At 38.0% G+C, this 18,484-nt stretch overlaps 2 protein-coding genes across 3 annotated transcripts in view; one reads left to right on the forward strand and one right to left on the reverse strand.

Annotated features, from left to right (window-relative positions):
• The window catches only part of LOC145998755 (uncharacterized), a 41,857-nt gene extending 35,096 nt beyond the window's left edge, over nucleotides 1–6,761 (forward strand). Inside the window, exon 11 of the mRNA XM_083135306.1 lies at nucleotides 6,363–6,761. Coding sequence (XP_082991432.1) covers nucleotides 6,363–6,473 — 111 coding nt within the window. The 3' untranslated portion in view covers nucleotides 6,474–6,761. The remainder of the gene's footprint in view (nucleotides 1–6,362) is intronic.
• A 2,101-nt stretch (nucleotides 6,762–8,862) lies between these two features.
• The window catches only part of LOC145998753 (PI-PLC X domain-containing protein 3-like), an 81,588-nt gene continuing 71,966 nt past the window's right edge, over nucleotides 8,863–18,484 (reverse strand). For both annotated transcript variants that reach the window (XM_083135303.1, XM_083135304.1), the window contains exons 3-4: nucleotides 14,033–14,369; nucleotides 8,863–9,910 (exon numbers count right to left, since the gene is read on the reverse strand). In XM_083135303.1, coding sequence (XP_082991429.1) covers nucleotides 9,088–9,910; nucleotides 14,033–14,369 — 1,160 coding nt within the window. In that variant the 3' untranslated portion in view covers nucleotides 8,863–9,087. The remainder of the gene's footprint in view (nucleotides 9,911–14,032; nucleotides 14,370–18,484) is intronic.

An 18,484-nucleotide genomic window follows, 5' to 3' on the forward strand; every position in this document is an offset into this window, starting at 1 on the left:
ACACTTATACTTATAACAGAACTTGCTCATCTCTGCTTTTTTTTCTTTACTATACTACGTAGCGTTTCCAATTAGATTATCAATTTGATTCAAAATAAACTTAAGAGTTAGATGTGCAGTTATTACAATATCGCAAAAACATCTTTATTTTTTAAGAGCAAATTGTTGTCACATGATGTTGAATTGGAATTAAGAATATACAAGTATTCTGTGTACTGCATACAATACTTAATCTCTACTAATTAAATTTGAATTGTTATTTTTTAAAGTATGTTTTTAGAATATATGTAACATGCAATTGCAAAGAATTTCTTCAAATGCATTTTCCTGTGTTCTTTTATCTATTGTTGTGTTTAAAGGTGATAATTCTGGGTGTTCTGCTGAGGACTATAATAAGAGAAGTTATTATATTTTCTTTACTTACCATGATTTCTTTCCATAACTTCTTAAAAATAAATAGGGAGAAACTAGTACTCACTTTTATCCGCGAAGCTGTTTTTTTCTTCTTTTTCGATTAATTTCAGGATGGTGGCAGTGGCCACTGAAATTAATCGAAAAAGAAGAAAAAACAGCTTCGCGGATAAAAGTGAGTACTAGTTTCTCCGTATTTATATACTACCGCGTCTCTCTTTTCCCAATCATGAATAACTTCTTACATCAGAAAGTTTTGTTACATGTCTAGAACACTTCAACGTGTGCACCATTGGTAACACGGCAAATGTCTAAATGGTCAGGGTTGCTACGCGACTGGAAAACCTGGAAAACAGGGAAAAGTCAGGGAATTTGGTTGGTCAGGGAAAAGTCAGGGAATAGTCAGGGAATTTTGCATATTTTCTGGAATTTACGTGCATTTTGGAGTTGCAGGAGAACCAGTTACAAAATGAACAAACTGTTCATTTCCACTTCTGAATTCGGTTCTTGTGATTCCAGTCTCCCCAAAAGATTCAGTTCAGAAACTTGTTCCTCTCGTCATTATGACTTCTAGTCTGTTACGTACAAAATTATGGTTCCTTCGCATTTCAATTCTATATTTATTCACTCGGATCTAGGTTCTTGGATCCGTTCATTTTGCTACTCGTTCTTGTAAACCTGTTCAAGACCGGAATTTGGAGAGGCGTTAGATTTTTCCTTAGAGAACAAGCTACTCAAGACAAAACCTACGCACCAGCCATCCTCAGAATTTCTTGCGGAAAAAATGTTGCTTTAGCTTTGTGTGTGGTGAGGAAATTTTCTTTCTTCAAGAACACACCCGTTCGGAACCCGTTCTCTTTTTTTACGTGAAGCGGAGCAGGTTGGTGTTCAGACAGTAAATTGGTTTTGGATCTGCAATAAAGCTTGAAGAGCAAGAATTTCACGTAACTAGCTGTGGTAGATGTCACACTGGATGGGTGTGGATGCCGAGTAAAAACAATGGGACTCACTACTTCGTTCCCCCCATGAACCCTTTCTGTGAATTTGAGCCCTTCGTTTGCAACCCATTCAGAAGCAACCTGATCAACTAGTTCATTTGCTCGTTGTCGTAGTTTTTACATTGCGGAGATGGGTTACACCCGAGAAATTAGTGATTTTATGCAGTATCAGTGACATCATTATTCGAATATGTACGTGTTTTGTGCATGTAGAACGAATTAATTTTTTAAGAACTGGTGCGAAATAGAGGAATTAAATGTAAGCTGGTCGCACATCGTTGTTAGGTTAGGAATGTTGGTTTCATGCCGATAGTAATTTTACGTATTGTTTGCGTGTAGAATGAAATTATGCTGAAAAGTGGTGAAAATGAGCCCAAGTTCCTTTCGTTTTATTACGATTTCATCATGCTACAAATGCAACTTTTACATGGTTTGATTTCGATTTATGTCTGTTAACACATACTGCAGAGTTAGCGATTACTTAAGACTTTGTGAATATATGCTTTTGTGGTTATGTTAGGAATGCCAGGTTTGATTGTCTTAGAATTGAAATAAAGACCCTGAATGCACTCTACTAAGGTTTCGATTTATTTCTACATTCATTCCCACTAGTTTACGATACTTACTGTCGCTTGTCAACCGGAGAATACCTTGTCCGTGGGAAGCGTGTATGATTGAGTAAGGTCATTTTGAAGTTTTTTTTTTTCAACATAAATAACTTTTTTCAAATCCAAATAGTGCTCATTATTTTAAGGAAGGTCCAAATGTCACAATGATTGCCAAAATTCTATGATAATTAGTCTTCCAGCTAGGAAAATTTGAAAAAAAAAATCATAAAACATTCAGAACTGTTCTGTTACCTTTTAAAAGACAGATTTCGATGTTTTCCGTAATATAAAATTGGTTCCAGCATGTGGAAAACTCAAATAATGGAGATATTTGATTCCAAAGTATGGCCCGCGTATATATTTTTTTTAGGTGTATGGTTGGTCACCGGCCCCATTCAAGTTCTGAATTTCCGTAATATGTAATATTTTCAATAAATTAAAAAATGAATCATTATTGCATATTTTCTAAAGGTACATGACCTAATTTTCTGTTGTTTCTAATTAGTATTGATATAGGCTAATTGAGGTTGTATACAGGTTACATTGTAAAGCTTTGATATATGCCACATTTTTAATTGATTTTTTTACACCACCTTAATTGTAATGACTTAGTGAAAATGGGGAAGTACAATAGTTAGTTATTTTTTAATTGAATAGCATTATATTAATCACTTGGTAAATTTTCAGCTAACAAATGTGTATATTCATATTCATAATAATTAACGTGCCTGCATATTTAATTGAAAAACAAGAGGTTCAAAAGCAAAAATCATAACGACAAACATGTCTGGAAAATTTTATTTCTGGTCTGGAAAACCTGGAAAAGTCAGGGAATTTCATAATCAAAAAATCGTAGCTACCCTGATGGTATTCTACCTCAACCCATACGTTTCTGGCATTTGTGGCATCACACTGTCGATTGCAGCACAAATTCTTTCGCACAAGTTCGTCAGACCTTGAACATATACTTTGTCCTTAACAAAACCCCACAAAAAAAAGTCGAACACAGAAAGGCCCGTTGAACCGAGATCGTCTCCCACTCCATCCTGCATTGAAGCGGTCATCGAAGAAATGTTAGACTTCTCTGGCAAAATTGCATGGGACTCCATCTTGGTGGAAGATTATTCCTTCTTGAAGTTGAGGCACAGCATGTTCCTGTAACATGTCCATGTACAGATTTCAATTCTGCAAGTGTTAAAACACAAATCATCTTCTGTTGTGGCATGCTCATGACAACTGATGCCATCTCGGAAGTTTGAACGATTTTATAGCTTCTGCGCATGTGAAACCTGCCACAGTGCATTGCCTTTTTCAGTTACTCTTCATAGAGATAACAACTTTTTTCAGTCATTCAAACAAGTTGTTTCAATGTTACGATTTTTCTTTTATTATAGTCCTAAGCGGAACACCTTGTATGTCTGTGCGTATTACCACAAAAACATTATTAGAACAGTAAAATGAAAATCAGAATAAGAAATATGTTTAGTGGTGAGTACATTATAGTTGTCCAGGTCTATGCATATGGAATGTAAACAAAGCCAGTGCGTAGCCCTACCGTTTTCCTCCCTGGACAGTAAATGGTGACATTTGTACCACTGTGAACCTATCTGGATTTTGAACATTGCAACAATTATAATAAAATATTTTCACTTTTTGGTCTGGTTGGGAACAGGAGGACTGAATGTATGGTTAAGAAAATGTAAAGTTGATGTTTCACTGTATTTAGTACTAATGTGGAAAACATGGGCAAAGAATAAAGTAATCGCTGATGCAAACTAAGCAAAAACCATATCCGTATAATTTTATCACATGATAAAAATCACACATGCATCTTAAAACAAACCAAAAAAAAAACAACTAAAACTGTGGCATAGTATTTGCGAGTCCAACAGTGGGTATGTAAAACCCATGCTGTAATGGGTGTACTGTCTTTCTTTTCTAGTGATTTTGTGTTGCTCTTTCTACCTTTCTAATCACAATGATGTGATTAGTTGATGAAATGATAATGGGGCACAAATACATCGATGCCTTATACAGGCATCGAACCATGGAACTCTTCTTTTGTATGTCATTGCACCAACCACTTGGCCACAGAGACCATCACAAAGTGTACCAGAATTGGAGCTTATTATTTTGAATTTGAATTTGAATTAAAACTTTCCGGTGCGTCCCACGATTTGCGTGCTTGTAAAACTACTCCTTGGGAGGAAAAAAGTCAAATATACCTCATTGGAAAGCTACAAGTGTCTGCTTTTAGACAAGAGCAAGACAAAGTGATTTTAACTCTGTCTGTTTTCTATTGAGACAAAAATGTTTGTAAAAGTGTAGTTTTTTTTCATTTAATTTTTACATTAGTCTAATTGAATTGTGTGTAGCTTAGTGTAAAACTGTCGTAAAAATATGATTTTTTTTGTGATTGAAGGTTTGTTATGTGGAAATATCTCAGCCAAATGTAATGGTACTATCAGCTGTAGAACAGCCACAATTAATGATTAATTATGATATTGCAATCTCTGAAATGGTCAGTGCAATGGTCATGAAATGCATATCGAAATGATGGCCGTGGAATAAATATCAAATTTCCACATCTCATTCTTTCACACTGTGCGAATTAAAAACAACAGAGCAAATTCTTTTTTCTTAGCAACCGGTTCCTGCACGATTCACATCGTTGCTAAGAATGCATGTAGAGCAAGTGAGCTTTGTTGCCAAGCGTTTCTGCTTGCCCTTTAAACTCCGAGTCCAAGCAGCTTTGACACGGGAAATGAGCCGTAACACTGTGTTGCGCAAAGGAAAGCATTGTAGAAATGCCGAAAGTTTCTTTTGTCACTTCTGTGTTTACATTCCTGCCATGAATATTGCCTGAACACCCACATAGCCATAATAATTCTTACGTGCTGTGGAAGTCGCTCGCAGCTCGCGGAGTCAGATTGGCTGCACCCGGTCATACGTCATGCACCCGTTTACCATATTAGGAGTATGAAAGAATAATTAATATTTGGAACCATATTTGAGGTACACACGCCAAACTTCTGGAATTTGATCATATGCGTTATATCAACAGTTTTTTGCAATTTCATTGAATTTGTAATTACACATTTCAAGTTTGGATGTTTCCCTAAAATGCCAATTTTCGAAGCATCTAGTAAAAATATGCATTTGATTTTTTCTACAGAGGTGCAGAAATAATCAAACTTCAAGTACACAAAATCTTAAAATTATACGTACAGTCGATTATTAACTGTATGGTGTTAAGTTCTCTGTTCGTGAAAATTGGAAGAAAAAAATACACTTTCAGTGATTCTTTGTATTATAGTAAGATAACAAAGTTAGGATTAATTTTCAGATAACGCTTATTAAGAAGTAGATACTTGAAGCTTTCCAATGAGGTATATTTGAATGTTTTCCTCCCACGGAGTACAATTTTACAAGCACATAAACCGAGGGCTCAATATTTTTGTCACGGATAGTAGGCTATTTTGCACCCGTCATACTATACGGGGTCCAGCCCTTTATTATAAAAAGAAATAAAAGGTGTCTGAAAACTAAAATATCCTTACCTTGGTTAAAAGCTGGGGCTGTTAATTGGCACTCAGCACACATAAAGACAAAACACAGGACAACACAGAATTATACTGGCCATGGGGCCAGTCGCCAGAGCATGTTAGTCTGCAAAATGCAGTCCTGGGTGTACTATGTGGAAGTGAGGTTGACAATTGTGTGTACTATGTGGAAGAATTACTCTTTACACCCCTTGGAGCTTATTATTTGTTATTGTAGTAGAAGTGAGACTAACAACACTGGTGAATCCTCAACATTTTGATTTGTTTGTAAGTACTTTTTTTATTAATTTAAATATGGAAGTGATAAAAAGGTAAAGTTTCCCGAGCATATAGCACCGTGCTATGAAGGCACATTTAGGGGATGTAGGGCCCCATGCATTCTCGATCTTGGCCATTTTGGATGTGATGTGATCAGCACCACACTCTGGCCACCTTTGCCGCCCCAAGTACCGATTGATTTGAGCCTGGCTGAACCCCAGAGCCACTTTATGTGGGGGTCAAGGCTGGAAAAATTCCAACCTTAGATCAGATCAACCACCCTGGGAATCGAACCTGAGTCTCCTGTGTGGCAGTCAGATGCCTATCAACTAGACCATCGCGGCTCTAAATATAGAATTGATAACAACAAAATTAAGTATGCTATTAATTGCTGATAATTTATGTCCTAAATATTTTTATATGCTAAAATTGTTCTAATTATATAATTATTAAGTCTACTAAGTTGGGCAAAGTAAATTTGTAGTTTTAAATGAAGTTGGCTAATGACATTTGTTTATTTCTAGGATGGTCTGGCTCGTGAAGGTGACGGAATAGCTTATGAACAAGCTTACATACAAGCAAGTGAAGCAACAACAGCCTTACTGTACCTTACTAGCACTTTTACACCATACTGAACATTTGGTGTACATCAGCCACATAGTGTATGCGTGTGGTTAAAGTAAGTTTTCATGTTTTACCAGTGATGTAGTGATTTGCGGTTGTTTTAGATTTGGGAATAGTGTGGAATTTTTTTAGAAACTTTTTTTTTTAATTGTGGGTGATTGTAGTGAGTGAAATATTCTTTGTTCTGTGATGCTTAGTGAGCATATGTGTGACTGGGAGTAATGAAATTGTCATACTTTTGTTTTGAAGAAATGTTTTAAGTTGTTCTGAGCTATTTATATTTGTATTTATTGAAAGTTATACACATAAATATAGTATTGAACTGATGAAGTTTTCTATTGTTCACAATCATCGTTCCATATTCTTATTTCACCCCCTCCTCTCCAGAATCCTCTACCCAGATTTTAAGGAAAGGCAGAGCCAATGCTTAAAGGTTGTTTCAGTCAATAACTGGAATGCCAACCACAAATGTATAAAGACAACCACCACCACCAACTATAGGTCCAGTCCCAATTTGCCTATCTGTACATGAAGTGGACTTAAAAACAAGAACTCAAAATATTTTTATAGACCCGCCATGGACTGAGTTCATTTTCATAGTCAACACATGATTTTTCATATGATTGTATGGCCAGTACTTGGACACAAGTTCCTTGCACCTGCAGGCAAAATTTTTGGACTTAAATTTGGCTACCTAGATTTTATGCTACTAAAGATATCTCTTACAGTTTCTATGTTATAGGTGGTGATATTTAGTGTTGCATGACTTTTGAAACATTCTATTTTCATTTTCTGATTTCCTCATCTGTGAAAACTATGAACATTTTCTTTAGAAAAACTCCTCAAATTTGATTTGGCTTAGCTCTAATGTAGCGCTAATTTTATGTATATACATATTTGCTTTTGTGACAATTTCATTTGTACAAGTATTTGTATTAGAATTGGTAGGAGTGTATCAGTATTTTTTTCAAGTAAGATAAAGGTAAAGTTTCCCATGCATATAGCACTTTGCCATGAAGACACATTTAGGGGATGTAGGAGTAGGGTCCCACACATTCTAGATCTCGGCCACTTTGGAGGTGATGTGATCAGTACCATGCTCCGGCAGCCTTAAACCCCCCAGGTTGTCCCTAGATACCCATTGATTTGAGGCTGCGCAAGCCACAGAGCTGCTTTATGCAGGGACAAGATTGATTCTGCCTTTAGAAGACCCCCTCCCCCTGGGAATCAAACCTAGGTCTCCCACATGGCAGTCAAATACCCTACCGACTAGACCATCGCAGCTGGAATTTTTTTCAAGTGGTATTGACTAATCCATTATTGTTATTACAGCTTATGTTTATGTAATGTTTCTTTTTCTTCTCATTTCCTAGATGGGAATTTGTTGTTGATTTATTTTGTTTTATTTGACTTCACTTTTCTACCACTTTTGGATAATTATGAAGATGAAGATGAATGGTGATAAGGTGAAATTGATAAAAGGGCAATCATGGACAGGACACAACGATGCGACACAGAGGTTTATACTGACTGTGAGTCCAGATGCTAGAGCTTTGTTATTCTGCAAAATTCAGTCCAGTGTGTACTACATGGAAGTGAGGTTGGCAGTTGTGTGTCTTCAAAAAGGGTACACCCCAGGAATTTGTTGTAAGAATAGACCAGTAGGCTTTGATAAAATTATTATTGTTATTCCTGGTTAACCTTGCAATTTCATGAAATTTTACAATTTGCTGAAAAGTTTCCCAAATAACTTTCTTTTTCAATATTCGTATTTTCCTTGATGGAAGCAGCTGATAGCTCTGTCATCTCAGTATTAAAGCACCAGCATAGTGTGATTTACTTATCAATTAACTTCTCATTGTTAGGGGAGTATTTTTTTTCTTTTTTCAATAAGAATAGTGTGTGAAGTCATTGGAATCATCATAACAAGATAATGTATAATCAAGAACAGCCTTTCCTGCCAATCAAAGCAGAATAGAAGTTCTATTGCACGTCAGTCTTATCCTTTTGTTTCATATGTAGCATTGTATTATTCTCCCGCAACTTTGATCAATAAGAATTTGACTATTCCCTGGTGGCAGTGTATGTATTAATAATTGATTGATGTGTATCAGCACTTAGGCTATTTTGCACCCGTCCCATTATACCATAACTAAAATATCCTTACCTGAGTTAAATGCTGAGGCTGTAAAGGGACACTCAGCACAGGGCAACACACACAGCCCTGCAGAGGACTATACTGGCTGTAGATCCAGAAGACAGATTCTCATTGGTCTGCAAAAAGCAGTTACCGGTGTGTGCTACGTGGAAGTGAGGTTGACGTTTGGGTGCTTTATTAATAATTTTCCTTCATTAGCCTGGATGAAATATTACACTGAATGCTAAAAATGAAAACATTAATCTGTGTTAACAAATATTTATATTTATATGAAAATGATAATATCATGTACAAGTCAGTTTCATTGTTTATACATATATCGATCGAACAGATCCTCTTAAACTGTGACATTTAAAAATTTATAATCACAATTTCATTGAGAGTTTATGGTTTCTGCAGTTCCATTCACTGGTCACCCTCTCTTCTGTGTTATTACTTTGAAAACATCATTTAACTCATGTTACAACCTAGCACGAGGCTTTCTTGCGGTTAGCTTCAATTGCAACATCGATGAGATTGCTACCTCTGAAGAAATCCGCAGCTACTATATTAGTTTTCCTCCACCACAGTTTTTGAAACCATTCAGTCACATTTCTATTCACATTGTCAGCCATATGTTTTAAACTTAAAGTTGGCCGGAAAAATATGTCCATTGTAGTTGGTGTCAGCTCTGCCATGGCTGCCCACAACTTATTATAAGTTTCTTTCTTTTTTACCGTCGAATCAAGATACTTCTTAAGATCTTCTGGACTTTGTTTATCACCCCATTCTTGTGCCAGTGGATGCCACAACAATTGTGATTCGTTAGTTATGATCTTCTCCTTATAGAACACCAGCAGACGCGAGTGTGTTGTCCATAAAGTTTTTAAAGTGACCGTGTGGCCCAGCCATGCAGGGGCCATGAACTCGCCAAGTTCCTCCGTTATTAAAGAAACCAGTCGCCTGTGCCTGCGCTGCCTTCGAGAGAAACCTACAGGAAATCTGTGAAAATCTAGGATAACTATTTCCTTTGTTTCCCTAAGGAACTTTTTTACATCTTGTAGCAAAGGGAGCAAAGGGGCTATTCGGAGTAGATCGTGATTAACCCAAAACCTTTCGGCCAGATGCGAGTAGTAACCAACTCGAATATCCAGGTATCGTATCCCAGCTACCAGCTGTTGCCAAACTGATACATCCTGGGTAAGTAGGAACCTAAAGAAGCCGCTTCGTTGTTTGTTCGCATGAACACAACCGGAGTTGTGTGTACCTGGCAGGAACAGTTTGTTCAGTGGAAGATTTTCCAATTCTGATCTGCAAAGAGAAAAAGTATGAGGTATTTTTACGAATGTAACAAATGATCTAATAATGAACTTTACTGTCAAGATATGTTAACTAAAGTGGAAATCATAAAACTTAAGACCTTCTGTAAACAAAAGGACGTGTATCCAGTCACGTTGCCCGCCATGGGAGGCACATGAACATCAAAGGAACTGACTGACACTTCGGTATCACTCTCTACTGCTCTCTGGTGTCGGCATCTTGTGTTTTCGGTGTGGTGAAAGAACAGAAACCGACCAGTGAAGTTGTGACTCCCGGGAAGAAACACACTGTTGTTGCTCGTGTAAACAAGTGCACAAATTTCGAGATAAGTGCAATATGTCTTATTATTTTAATCAAGAACTGCCCATCATGCAGAAGGTATTGTAGGATATTAATAATGACGAGGATCTCCCCAATTTTAGCACGTCCATGTTAAATCACCTCTTGTTGGTTGGATGTTGGGTTCGTTTTTCGGAAGCGAAGTCGACAGACAGCACTCATTGACAGGGACGATATTGTTGTTTGGCACCAAAAATATGTCTGGTCTGTAAGGGAACCGCGGAAGCAACGTAAGAACATTTATTGCTTGGAGGAGACGCGTGTAAATGCAGGGCACACTGTGGGCATGGCATGATAGCACTGTCACCTCCAGGTAGAAAGATTTTCTTGAAGGACTGTCAACCAGACTAAAGCAACTATCAGGAAAAGGCAAGAGGCTTATCATTGTTCATTTTGGGAGTGAAAGTTGGTTCCTGGATGGTACACAGCTTATTTTTGTGTCCAAGACAACAGGTGACTACCACAAAGAAATAGATGGTGATGTTTTGAGAAGTGGTTTTCATCTGTTCTGCCAAAACTTGACCCAAACAGTGTTATTGTGCTGGATAATGCTCCCTATCACAGTATGAAATGCGACAAGTTGCTAATCACTGCTTGGAAGAAGACTGACATTAGCTGGGCTGAGTGAAAAAGGCATTGGACTTCCAGCTGACCTGCTCGAGGTGGAACTTTTTGGATCACGTTTCGCATATGAAGCCAAGCTATGACAAATATGTTGATGACGAAATAGGGAGGAGAGCCGGGCATATCATGTTGCATCTACCACCTTACCACTGCAACCTGAATCTCATTGAAATGATATAGGTTCAGGTCAAAGGGTACATTGCATGCAACAACAAAATGTTCAAGTTGGATGAGGTCAAGAGACTGACAGAGATTGCCATGTCTCAGATTTCAGCATGTAACTGGGCCGATGCAGTGCGGCATGTGAAACCGAAGAGCGGAAATTGTGGGAAGTAGACAACCTGACAGATGATTTGAATTTAGGAAGATTTGTTATTCAAGTTAATGACCGGGAAAGGGAATCGGAAGATTGAATATCAGACAGACATCGAACCTCTCCCATTGGGTTAAAGTAAGTAAATATTTTTCCCTTGCATGAGGAGGGATCTGTTAACCCAGTGTCAGATAAATGTAATTTTTGGAGTTGAAAAATATGTTCATTCCTGTACTTCAACAACAACACGTATTTAATCACTTCGAAAATTCCTTATACTTCAATGTTTAGGTATCAGTAGCGGCTATGACGGTCATGCTCAGCATGATCTATTTTACAGCAAAATAAAACGTATTTGTGCTTATTAACATGAAAATATAAAATCCATACTATGACATCCTTTTTTGCCTTATTTTTCCTTCGAATTCTTAGTTTTTCTCAGGCGCATGGCACAGTCGTGCTCCTCGTTAGAAGCAGTACTTTTGCAATGGGAACGTCGTCTGCTGCAGAAGCTCCCGTCGCTTCGCGTTACGTGGGAAGTCATGCCATTCTCCTTAGGCAGTACTTTTCTCTGATTGGTCGATACTTTGACAGCATCTACGCTGACATATGCGTCACCACAGTGGTTTGAAAAGAGCATGCGCGCAAGCGATTTGGGTCAGCTGCGGTTCCTCTCCCGAGTTTCCAAGTAGTGGTGTTAATATAATTTATGTGTCTGTCTCAATGCGATTACGAAATTCAAGCATTCTGAGGACTGCGTTCTGCTAATTGGTGAGCATGACCATATTGATTTCTTTCCAGCCGCCACTGGTAGGTATATCAGTAAAAATAGAAATATGTTTTTTTCATCTAACGTAGTCTGGTGAAATGTGAGTAAACAACAGCATATGATGGCCACGCCTGCCATCCATGAACAGCTGATGCAGAGTGATACGTTACTCCAAGTGAGATGGTTTGTTTACAGAAAGTCGTAAGGTTCGTGATTCAGACTTAAGCTCTTGGATATTGTGACAGAAGAAGAGGAAACATTCATTATCCATAAAACAGTATCAGTGCATTAATATCTTTCGACATGTGTCCACACTAAACATGCATATCTTCTTATTCTTTTTGACTGAAGAAGAAAACTGAAAAAAAGAAGTGATACATTACTGTAAATGCACTACATAGCTGTGATTATAATGCATCTACTATCTGGATGAAGAATAAAACTTGTATTTCCTAAAAATCTATGGAAGTGTGTTTAGCTAATTTGTTGCTATGATTCCATATGTAAAATCATGAAATTATCATATTTTGAAAACGATTATGTCATTTCTTTCAAGACAAACAGGCACATCTCACTTTTTTATTCTGTTGTTTCTTCCAAAGATGTCTTTACAAGGCTCGTATATATGTTCTGAGCATTGCCCTTACTTTTTTGAGATATGCAACCTCACCAATTTCTAGATAGCACCAGAAGGAATGCCATTTGTGGATTTACCTCATTTTTGTAAGCACACCCCTTTGTCTCAGTAGGGATTATGTGAAACATCATATGTTTATGCAGTAGTATTATTTAGCAAAATGCTTCGTTGTTCTTCATTAGGGTTAATAATCTGGTATATTTTTCTCTGCATCTGATAAACAGTGGTGGTATTGTATTCTAAAATTAGGAGGGCAAAAAGATGTGTGGTTTATTAAGGTCCAAAACATATCATGAACATATTTTACAATAGTCAGATATCCCACCGATATTAGTGCTATTGGTTAGTGTAACAAACTACAATCAGAGTTTCCCAGTTCATCCTTCATGCTTTAATTAATGTGGATAGACAGAAAGTTATAAAACATCAGACATGTGAAAATATATTGAAAATTATTATTAAAATTTACTGACCCCAGCATGTACAAGTTAGGAAAAGCACTTTGGGTAAGATTGAGAACATGCATTCAGATGCAAATTACTATTATGAGCAATTATTATTATTATTATTATTATTGTTTTAATATTTAAAATTTATCATGCACATATCATACATTATGGTAATTTGTGGTATTTTTAGGTAGTGCCTAAATCAGGAAACATTGTTTAGGAATTTTCTTTGAAATATTTATTTTGTGAATAGCTTTTAAATATCTGTGAACTTTGCTGTTTTGACATCGAGATGTTCAGTTGGAAGAACTGAAACCCTGTTTTCAGGATCTCCTTCGTTTATGCTGGAGTGAGACAAAGGAATAATTTTCCTATAGTTTATATTTTTGAGATAGTTGTTTTTAATTTACTACAATGCACACAGATTTGCTTGAAGATGACACATTTTAGAAATCTGTTCATCATTGCTCACCATCAAATTTTTCATTGTGTACATCATGGTTTCAGTTTTTGTTTCAAGTTCACTTTATGCACAGAAAGGCTAATCGGGACAACCTATAGTTTAAAGTGGGATCTGATACACTATGTGCCTCACCAGGTGTCAAACCTGAAACCCCTTGATTACAAGACTTTGACATTACCATTATGCCACCAGTGAGACCAGTGTACATCATGGTTGATATGAAATTAATAGAAGGTATTTCCTGTTTTCGGTATTATTACTTCGTAAACCTAATCATCATGAAGATCCTCTACATTCAGTGTTGTCTCATAGAATATGAGTTGGCTTCAGGTATGTAATAACTAATGACCAGGTATAAGAAGGTGAAAATATCAAATCTGTATTTGGAAACAATGTTTCTTGATTAATCTGCATCCCCAAAAGCATGTGAAAGCAAGTTATAAATGTTAAAAGTATAAAACTTTCATGTACTTAGGTAAAAACATCCATGCTCACTCCCTGAGAAGAGGCGTGGTCTACCTGTGGTCCCACATCCAGGTGGGTCTAATCTTCAAGCAGTCTGAATAAAGCGTGGCATTGTTTCGCACAAATCCTATCCAATAGTTCAGACATTGATCTCCATGTGTTAAATCCCAGTCTATTTCCTCGTCTGCACTCACGTTAGTAAAGTACCAGCCCTTTTCGTGGAGTACCGTGACCTGGGCCAGCGGAGATGACCAATTAGTTTTCGGGTCGCTTGTAAATAGACCAACCCAGTCATCTTGCTGCACAGATGACACCTCCCAATTAAGTTCCAGCACATCATCAACTACAGAGGACACTGTCAGGAAAACCGGTATGTGCGGTGGTTGACATTCTGAAATTATAGCAATGAATGAAAATACATTTGAAGATTTCAAATGCACTCTGTAGAGGGTAATTATAAAGTCTGTGAAAGATTTTTAAAAATCAGTATACAAGGCATGTCCAGAAAGTGATACTCTATGTGATCAGAAGTATCCGGACACCCACCTGAAAATAAAGTACAAGTTTGGGCAACCCTCCATCGGGAATACTGGCAGTCAATACACTGTTGGCCCACCCTTAGCCTTGATGACAGCGTTCACTCTCACAGGCATACTTTCAATCAGGTGCCGGAAGGTTTCCTGAGGAATGGCAGCCCAATCCTCGCAGAGCGCCAAAATGAGAAGAGGTATTGATGTGGATCGGTGTGGTCTAGCACGAAGTCGGCATTCCAAAACATCCCAGAGATGTTCTATGGGTTTCAAATCAGGACTCTGCGCAGGCCAGTCCATTAGTGGGACGTTGTTGTCGTCAATCCACTCCCCCACAAGCCCTGCAGTATGGATGGGTGCTCGGTCTTGTTGAAAGACACAATGGCCATCCCCGAACTGGTCTTCGACGGTAGGCAGCATGAAAGCTGTTAAAATGTCAACGTAAGCTTGTGCCGTGACATTGTCATGTAAAGCAACAAGGGGTCAAGCCCCTCCAGGAGAAACATGCCCATACTGTAACCCCGCCACCTCCGAATTTCACTGTCGGCACTATACAGGCTGGTAGATGTCGTTCACCAGGCATTCGCCACACCCACACCCTACCATCTGATCGCCACATTGTGTACTGTGGTTCATCACTCCACACAACGGTTTTCCACTGTTCTATGGTCCAGTTTCGACGCTCCTTGCACCACACGAGGTGGCGTTTGGCATTTGTCTGTGTGATGTTTGACTCATGGGCAGCTGCTCAGCCACGGAAACCAAGTTGCCACACCTTGTGCCAAACAGTAATGGTTCTTGCAGTAGATCCTGATGCAGTTCGGAATTCCTGTGTGATGGTGGCGATGGATGATTGACGATAATGCTTTATGACCCTCTTCAACACTCGATGGTCTCTGGAGGTCAACAAGGGAGGTTGGCCTGCATGCTTTTGGGTTGTGCACATCCCTTCACTATAACATTGGAAACAGTGGACAGAGGGATGTTTAGGAGGGTGGAAATCTCACACACAGACTTCCTACACAAGTGGCACCCAACCAACTGACCACGTTAAAAGTCTGTGAGTTCCTCAGACCATCCCATACTACTGTCTCACACTGTCTGCAGACTACTGAGTTCGCTGACTATGTGTTCCACGCGGTAGATGGCAGTACTGTGTCGCCCTCTATGATAAACACACGTTTCGCGGTGTGTCCGGATACTTTTGATCACATAGATTACTTGTTCAGTAATAAAAAAGAAATGGAAGTTACTTGAACAGAACCGTTTTTGCTCTGAAAGTTCATACCTTGAGTTATTTTCCTACATAGGCACTCATGAGATTGAGGCACTTATCATACTGGAAAACCGTTTTTATATATCCTCGTCATACACTTGTGCCACCAGTCCATTGGCCACAGGATACACAACAAGTGGTACGAGTCACTTGTGCATGTGCTTTCAAACAATTTTCATTGCACTAGTGGTTGTGTACAGGTTTCTGTGGCCAGTCAAGATGAACCAGCTGCTTCAGCAATTTTGGTGGGAGGTGTGAGAACACCTTGCCTACAGCTCCGATCTTGCCCTAATCGATTATAATATTTTACAATGTTAAATTAGTTTTTGGGAATAAAGTGCATTAATGACAATGAAGAGCTCCAGAAAATTGTAACTTTTCAATTGACTGATTGCAGAGTGCATGACAAGGGTAAACAAAAACTTGTCTGGTACAAAAAGTGCCTCAATGCCACAACTTCCCACGTAGAAAGATAGCTCAAGGTATGTACTTTCGGAGTAAAATGGTTTTGTTCAACTAACTTCTTTCATCCTTTTTTATTAGTAAACAGTAACACTGTTAAACCTTGCTTCCATGTCAATAAAACATTAAAATACTGACCAAGGCAGAATGTATAGGATGAAAAATATATACACTATAACCTCGTTAATCTGGACTAATGGAGGGGGGGGGGGGGTGATAAGTTGACCGGTTTAACGAAAGTCTGGATTAACTGAAATAACCTAAAAGAACAGTAGAAAGTGCATTCAAACTCCATTTTGTAGCAACAAAGCATGTTTATTATGGTGTATTTAAAGGGCATATGTCTAAAGACATTATACAGCACAATACAAAGTCTGCGGAAAACAGAATTTCATTAGTGGTTGACTGCCTTTTCTTTGGGAAGTTCTCTTGTTGACTTCTAGCCACATTTAAAACCTTGCATTCTGCTTTTTTTTTTTTTTTTTGCTTTTGCCTTTTGCCTGTCTGGATTAAGCAAATTCCGGATTATTGAGTTTTTACTGTATTTTTTATACTATAAATTCTGCCTTGGTCAGTATTTTAATGTTTTATTAGTAAACAAGTACCACTTTTCTGGATATGGCTCATAATTAAACAGTTCAGTTACATGCAATGAATCATACCCCAAGTAAAAGACAAATTCTTCGAGATTCTTTTACAGTTCTCGTAAGTGTTCATTATGTCAACCCTTCGTCACACAGCACACGTCTAGTCTGTAGTTCATTTCTGTCCACACCAACGCAGTATATGAGGAGTGACTGGGTTAAAGGCCATGGTGATTCAGTGGTGCAGATCACTGAGGCCTGTGGTAGGGATGATCCGTGACACCACCCCACAGGAAGAAATTGCATGGGATCATAGTCAGCTGGCTGTGGGCAAAATGAAGCACAGAATATGCTTTCTCTGTCCCGTTCGCCACCATGACTGCATATGTGGCAGCAACACTTCTGTCAGCTTTTTGCGCAACTATGTTGGTGCAATGTCAAAAAGAGTTTGTCTTTTATTTGGTGTACATTTTGTTACATGTGTCTGAACAATTAATTTGTTCTGATTCTTAAAAATCTTTTATGTATTTTATAATTAGGCTATAATCGTTTTTTTATAAAGAAGGACTGGAAAATATGTATAATTTTTTATTCAATATTGCAAGTTTGGACTAAACTGCTGAGCATAATTTCTGCTATGTGTAAAAAAGAAGCTTGAGGTATTAAGTAATTATGGTGATAAGATACAGTTACATCATAGGCAGCATAACAATAGATTACTATTATATGAAGTAATTCAAAGTTAAAACTAATTGATAATAAATCTGTCTACTAGTTTATTATAATTGCAAAATTCTTAACTTACCTTTAAAAAAAAAGGTAAAGTGCTCCCCTGTGCTTAGCACCACGCCATGAAGGCGTATAGGGGTTGTTGGGGTAACGCCCCACACTTTCTTGATCCGGTCATGAGTTGGGGTGATGTGATCAGCATCATGCCCCTGACCGCCTTTACCCCCCAGGGTTTCCCCCAGGTACCCATGTTATTCGATGCTGGGTGGGCACCGGGGCCACTTCCAACATTAGAAAACTTACCTTTAGATGGCATTTTCAAAATATGAAGATGAGAAATATGTATATCCACTCACAGGGGGGAGAGAATGTTACCAAACATTCATATGTTAGGTATAGAGTTCAGCATATAGGGAAAAGTCTTACAGTACCGGACACCTTAAGTTTATTGGCAATAATTAAAAAATGAGTAGGTGGAATGTAAGTTGAAAACAAGAGTATGGTACTTCAAGACATTCTTTATTAAGAACAGAATCACTGATGAAAAATGGGATTGCAAACAAGAAAAAAGTAACATTTGAAGAATAACAAAAATTGTCATCCAGTACTTGACAGGCAATGTGTAAGCTTATAGATTAATTAAAATCATAAATTAAAAATCACCGACTATCGAAATGCAGTGGCAAGGCACTTACCTAAAGATTAGCATCATTCTTGCAATGTTCGCAAGTAAAATACAAGATGCTTTCCTCATCTGCACATTGGACATCGGCCCAACCATTACATGAGAGACATTTCACCCATTCTTCATTGAATGTATTGCTACCAAAGATAAATTCTGTTGTTTCTTTCTGATCGGAACTGAAGTCAAGGTGCTTTGTCTTCTTCATAGGTGGCATGTAGTTTTCATCCTCCTTTACTCCCC

Source organism: Lepisma saccharinum, chromosome 14, assembly GCF_977018435.1.
Source record: "Lepisma saccharinum chromosome 14, izLepSacc3.1, whole genome shotgun sequence".
In the NCBI taxonomy this organism is placed as follows: domain Eukaryota; kingdom Metazoa; phylum Arthropoda; class Insecta; order Zygentoma; family Lepismatidae; genus Lepisma; species Lepisma saccharinum.